General features: G+C 38.1%; 1 protein-coding gene across 3 annotated transcripts in view; it reads left to right on the plus strand.

The window, feature by feature from the left end:
* Gas2l3 (growth arrest specific 2 like 3) overlaps nucleotides 1-5,597 on the plus strand; it is a 32,295-nt gene extending 26,698 nt beyond the window's left edge. For all 3 annotated transcript variants that reach the window (XM_005067990.4, XM_021225958.2, XM_040755101.1), the window contains one exon: nucleotides 586-5,597. In XM_005067990.4, coding sequence (XP_005068047.1) covers nucleotides 586-1,848 — 1,263 coding nt within the window. In that variant the 3' untranslated portion in view covers nucleotides 1,849-5,597. The remainder of the gene's footprint in view (nucleotides 1-585) is intronic.
* The last annotated feature ends 972 nt before the right edge of the window (nucleotides 5,598-6,569 follow it).

Here is a 6,569-nt window from a genome sequence, read left to right on the forward strand (position 1 = left end):
ACAGCGGCCTGAAAGTCAGCTTGGGCTGCATTGACCAAGCCAAGATTTGTTTTGTCCCCACACAAGTGCCCCTGTAAGGACAGCCTGGTGTGATGGAGGCTAGCCACAAATGTCTCAGAGATATTCTTACCTGCAAGGATAAACTAATAGTAATTTATATGGGTGTTTTAAAGATGAAATTGACAGAGTATAACTTTTAGTTTTAAATTACTAGTTTTAGTTATTTTTTTCTAATTATTTTTTGTCTCTCATGAGGCTATTTCCTTCCTCCATTTTTTCCTTTCCTTCCTTCAGTACTCAATCCATTGAACAATATCACTATTGCAGTTTTCTGTATTAACTGTGAATTTTAGGAAGCAAATTATTTGTAAATATTTTTATTATAAAGTGGAGGGTATTTATTAGTAGTTGTATACCCTAATACTGTTTATTACTTTAATACAAAATGGGGACTTTTGATTTGAAACAAAGCTATTGGCGAATACTCTGAATTTCGCAGGTTATAGAAAATAGAAATCATGATTGTTAACAGATTGAAACTACAAACCTCACAGTTTCACTGCTTTATTTTTGTTTTGGGGGCAGATGCTTCATGGGAAACACGTTATGGTCCGTGTTGGCGGAGGCTGGGATACTCTGCAAGGATTTTTGCTGAAATATGATCCCTGCCGAGTACTGCAGTTCGCTACACTGGAACAAAAGATCTTAGCATTTCAAAAAGGAGTTTCAAATGAAAGTGTGCCAGATTCACCTGCCGGAACTCCTCAGCCTCCAGAAATGAACCCTTTGTCTGCAGTTGACATGTTTCAGAAACAAAATTTAAAACCTGACACACCAGTAAGTGTTCCAAAGAGCAAAGAAAAACAGGGGCGCCCACCAGGTGTGTTGCCTCCCACCCCATCAGTAAAAGGCCATCTGTCTTCCCTGTCCACCCGGTCTAAACTTCCGGACTCTCCAGCTTCATTCTCCCATCCCAGGGTCACAACTTTGAAGGGCAGAGCGAAAAAAGCGCATGCCCCTCCCAGCAGTGTGTCTTCCTCGGCGTCTTTAACTCCAGTGGGCAGCAGCACTGCCCCGGCTTCATCCAGTGCTGCGCAGTGTGCTTCTGAGTCAGTGAGAAAACGTGTCGCTTTCTCCAAGCCTGCTAAGACCATGGCTGTGCCAGCCCACAATTCCAGAGATCCGTCTAAGTCTAGACTTTCACCAAGTAAGCCTTCTGGAAAAATTGAACCAAAGCATTTGAAACACAATCATCTTTCTTCCAGGGACGAGTCAAAGTGTCCAAAGCTACCTAAGGGAAACATTCACGGGAGGCCTAACCCTTCTCCTTTCCAGTCCCCTGCAAAAGTGACCAAACCCACTTCCAAAACCAGAGCCATAGGTCTAGGAACACAGTCTCAGCCACCCGATAGAACTCTGAAATCAAGGGCAGTCCCAGCACAAAGACTTCCCACACCTGTGTGTTCGGTGTCCTCTGCGAAAGCTACCAAGGAACCAAAAGGCGAGAATATAGTTTCAGTTGTCAAAAAGCAACCACAGAGTAAGGGTGCCAGCCAGAAGACAGGACCCGGCTCTCCTAAGTCTCCTGGCCGCACCCCACTGTCCATTGTGAGCGTCCCCCAATCTGCTGCCAAGACAGAAACTGGTTCAAAGTTAGCGCAGACTGCCATGAAGGGCCAGTATTCAGCTAAAGGGCCTCCTAAAAGTGGCATGCCACCAGCTGCCACCAGGAAACCACCCTTATCTGGTAAGGGAACAGTCAGTGGAGATAAAAAACCAACTGCCAAGACAAAGGAAGAAGATGACCATTATTTTGTTATGACTGGAAGTAAGAAGCTTAAGAAATAAGCACACTTGTGTCATTTTAACAAACCATTGTGGCCGAGCAGAAGGGGAATCCGCCCCACCGGGATCACAAACGGTCTTCCTATGTGTGTTTGTCGGGATAGCTGCAGCCATGAGGTCAGGATGGGGATGAAGGCAGGGGACAGGGCTGCGTCGGGGAGAGGACTTACGTGTGTTTTGTATACTAATAGGCAAATGCATGAGTTTTGATCTGTACTATCTTGTTAATGTCTGCTGTTTGAGGGGAATGCAGAAGTCTAACAACACTATTTGAACTGTAGCAATACTCAGTGTATCTTTGAATAGGTATTAACTATGGAGATTGTTTGCTAATAGCAACTTGGATGCTCTTAACACTAGTTACTCTGTCCAGTCAGGAAACAACGGTTTGCTTGGCATTAGTGTGTGCCTGTAATCTTAGCTCTGAAGGCCGAGGCAGGACGCCTGCCTGGAATACATAATAAACCCCAGCAACGGTTTGACATAAAAGGCACCTAAGTTAAGTTTCTGATCAGGAATCTTGGTCTAGCAGTCATAAGGGCCAATGGTTGCTGCTGCTTGGTTTGACATTCTGGATCAGATGGAATTCTTATTATTTAATTCTTTTTAATATTTCCATATCAGAAGGAACTTTTTTATTAAAATTGGGATTTTATTAATATTAGTAGCATTTTATAGTCAAAAATTTTGGTAAAAAAGAAAACTAAATAAATTAACTATTGGAACATAACCTGAGATTTAGTAAAAGGTTAAGATTTTTTTAATATAACAACCCACACTCTTTGTGTCTTACATTTTAAATGAAATCTGAAGTATGACAGGGAGATTTAATAGCTTTTAGCATATTAAAATATTTTAAATGAATAGATATTTCTTATGTGTATAGACAAGTATTTTTACACTAAGATGTGTTTTGATACCTGAATTAAGTTTTAACAATAGGGATTGGGGAAGTAGCTCAGTGGATAAAGCACTTCTCGTGCAGGATTGCAGATTGGAGTTTAGATCCCTAGCACCTCCATAGAAACAGGTAGGCATGATGGTCTGCCTGTAGTCTCAGCATTCAGGAGGAAGGGACAGGGTCTCCGGGGACACGCTGGCTGTCTAGACTAGCCAAACTGACATGTTCCTGCTTGTTTAAGAGACACTGCCTCATTAAATAGAGTAGTAAATGATGAAGGAAGACACCCGATGTCAACTTCTGTCTCTCCATGTATATACACATACATATGTACTTACACACATGTACACGCACACACATGAATGAATGAACATTTGCACACTAGACACATGCCATCATATACATGCATGCATGCACACCACATGCATTTGCACATGCATAAGATTAAGATGGTATTAAAAGGGCCTTAGAGTGATACTATGCGTACATTCTATCAGGCAACTTATATTTCTTTTGGTAGCACACTATCAGTTTTAATTAGAGTCTCCAAATTATGTTAATCTTCATCAATAAAGCCATATTGTATTCATTTTTCAGTGGCCAGCAGACAGTTGTGTGTGTGTGTGTGTGTGTGTGTGTGATGCCATCTGTTCTGTAGGCAGATTCTCTTCAGGAACATCCAGATGATGACAGCATAAACTCCTTCCACCCACAGGGATACTTGTAAATAATTTATGTATGGGTCTGTCACTATTTAAAGTTTATAAATGTACTTTTGGAAGTTTTAAGTTACTTTATGGCATTACCAATTGCCATAAGTTTTAGAGGAAAACAGATACAGTGGTGCATGCTTGTAATTTCAGTGCTTGGGAGATAGAGGCAGGAGGATCAGAAAGTTCAAGGTCATCTCAACTGTGTGGTGGAGACATGTCTCCAGGGGGAAAGAATGGCATTTGACTTCTCCAATGTCCTCCATTTTCTACCTCCTTCCCTCCTCTTTCTCTGTATTTGCTTTGTGATGCTGAGGATCCCTTCTGGGACATCTCACATGCTAGATGAGCATGACCCCCACGCTTCATCTCCAGCCCCTTCAAATACGGTTCCTAAAGCAAAGCCAAATGGTTTGCCAGGAGGTTCAATCACCAGTGACTAAGCACCTTAGCCGGCTGCTGCCATCTTATAGAGGCACAGCAAGAGAACCTCAACCTCGTATAAAAGTCAGTGGTCTTTACCCAGGGGCTATGCTTGAAAATCAAACATCTCCTCAGGATAGATTACAACAGGAAGGACTCTGTTTGCCTCTCCTGTTTTGTGCGTTGACAATGGAAATATTTACATTTTTAAAAACCTCCAGTGTGTAAGAGTGTAGGGCATTTCTAGTAATCAGGAATATTTTTATAGAGCTTATTCCCTCATCTAGAGGATCATAAACCATTTGTATATCAGTAACTTTTGAGAATTAAAAGAAAATTGTAAATGGTATAGGCAGACCTAGCTTGTGACTCAGAAGATTTTACAATTTTATAAACATTATCTTTGTGTTGGGTAATCAAGAGTAAAGATATTCTCCAGGAACCTGGAACAAATTCTAGAATTAACTTTAGATTTTTTTATTTGGAAAATAAACTATATTAGTCCATCCTTCAGTAGAAGGGAATTTCTCCAGCTGTAGTTATATAGGGTGAATTTCTTTTTCTGTGTAGCATGTCTTTCCCAAACATATGTCTTATGTGAATAAGAAATTAAATCCCATGGGGCTTGAGGGATGGCTCAGCAATTAAGAACCCTTGCTGTTTTTGCAGAGCATCTGAGTTTGATTTCTAGCACCCACACAGTGATTCACAACCATCCAGAACTCCCATAGTATGGTATCTAGTGCCCTCTTCTGGCATCCACAGGTACTAGGCATGTATAGCTACATATACGTACATGCAGATAAAATATTCATATATGCAATAAATAAACAACTAAATCTAAAAAAAACTTTCCATTCCTCACAATTAAAAAAAACAAATTCCTTTAAATATATTTTTAAATTTTCTAAAAAGCTGATGAATCTCTGCCACAATTAAAAAATTATATTTCAGCTATATTCATTTCTTCTCAATTATAGTGTCACATTACATAAGGTCTTTTTATCTTTAATATTTAATAAAATAAATATTAAGCATAAAATGCTGAAGCACCTGGAAGATATAATTTGTAGTTTCTTTAAAAATAGAAGGTTTTATTTTTCTTTGCAATGATTTATGAATGTGTTAATTATATAAAACTTAAGAGGAAAGTGAAATGATTAGTTTTACATTGTCCCTCAAGTAATCAAGTGACGTGTTTGAATAGTGTCCCTTCAGAATGCTTGGAGTAATTAGTGACCTTGAAGTGTCGTCCAAATTTTTTTTTATTGTTTTGTTTTTCTGAGACAAGATCTCCTTATAGCTGTGGCTTGCTTGGCACTCTCTTTGTAGCCCAGGCTGGCCTTGGGCTCATAGCAATCCTTCTGCCTCAGCCTCCTGAGTGCTGGGTTTGCAGATTTGAACCATCAAGTTCTGCCTGATTCTGTAGTTCTTAATGGGTGAAGGAATAGTTTGAAGAAATTAATTTCTTCTGCAATCATTTCATATCTGTCTAACTTAAAATCTGTTACTTCCTTAAAAGGAGCTAATAAAGCTTATGATGTACTTTTTTTTTCCTTTTCAAAATTTCTAATTATGATGTATTCTTATATCCAACTCTATATGAGTTTGGATTTGTGTACATTCTGTTTTTGTGTGTGCTTGTTTGTGTGCCAGCAGTATTTGTATCCAATTTAACTTATTGTTTCTCAAGTATTCAAATATATACATAAACCATAGTCTCCGTTTCCTTTTTTGATATTGTTGTTGTATTCTGAATGCATTGTGTTTATTTGGTCCATGTTGGAAATTGCATATATAAAGCTCATAAGCTGAAAAGAGTTTGCAATCTTAGGTTATTTTAAATGTTGTTACTGTATTGCTCCTAGATGTTTGCTTCAGAAAGACTGGGCTTGTGGTTAATAATCTCTGAGATAATAGAAACCATCAATTATTAAAGTCAAATTCTACAGGTCACACAAAAATTGTCTCTACAGAAAGTCAGGGATTCCTAGTCCCACAGTCCAGTTCCAGTTTCACACTTTTATGAAATGTGAATGTATTTGAGATCCTTGACTTCTTATGTCTTTTTTTTTAGTGACCAGATCAATTATAAAAAGCAGTTAATCCAGCATGTATTTCTGTGCTATTTCCAAGAGTGAAATCCAAAATCACAGATGAAGTTTTATGTTTTCCTAGCTTTTTATAAATGTAAAAAATTTAAACATAAAATTCACTTTATGACATCTTAGAAAATATTGGGAACACTTAAAGTCTTCTTTTAGTAAGTCTGAAAATGCAAATTTTATTAAATAGTTTCACAGTATCTATACTGTTTATGTAAAAACACACTCTTGATATAACAAAGTATATTTCTATCTTTCTACATTTAGATGGGAACAGTTCAAGTACTGGTTACTGGTTAAGGTTAGCTCAATACATACACCTATTAAAAATTAACCTCCACGGCTATGGCTTGTCTTATAGTGCATGTATTGGAAATGATCATTTTTATGTCACTTTAAATTATTTCACATATTACAAAATATGAACAAGTTTGCCATATAGTAGGCATTTAGTATTTTTTAAGAAAAATAATATAGTATTTTTATTAATGAAGAATTTTATACACTGTATCATGGTCTTTTTCACCCTGGTGTCTGCCCCCCATTTCTTCCAGAACCATTACCCCCCATGCTCACACACACACA

This window comes from Mesocricetus auratus, unplaced genomic scaffold, assembly GCF_017639785.1.
Source record: "Mesocricetus auratus isolate SY011 unplaced genomic scaffold, BCM_Maur_2.0 Super-Scaffold_100011, whole genome shotgun sequence".
Lineage (NCBI taxonomy): Eukaryota > Metazoa > Chordata > Mammalia > Rodentia > Cricetidae > Mesocricetus > Mesocricetus auratus.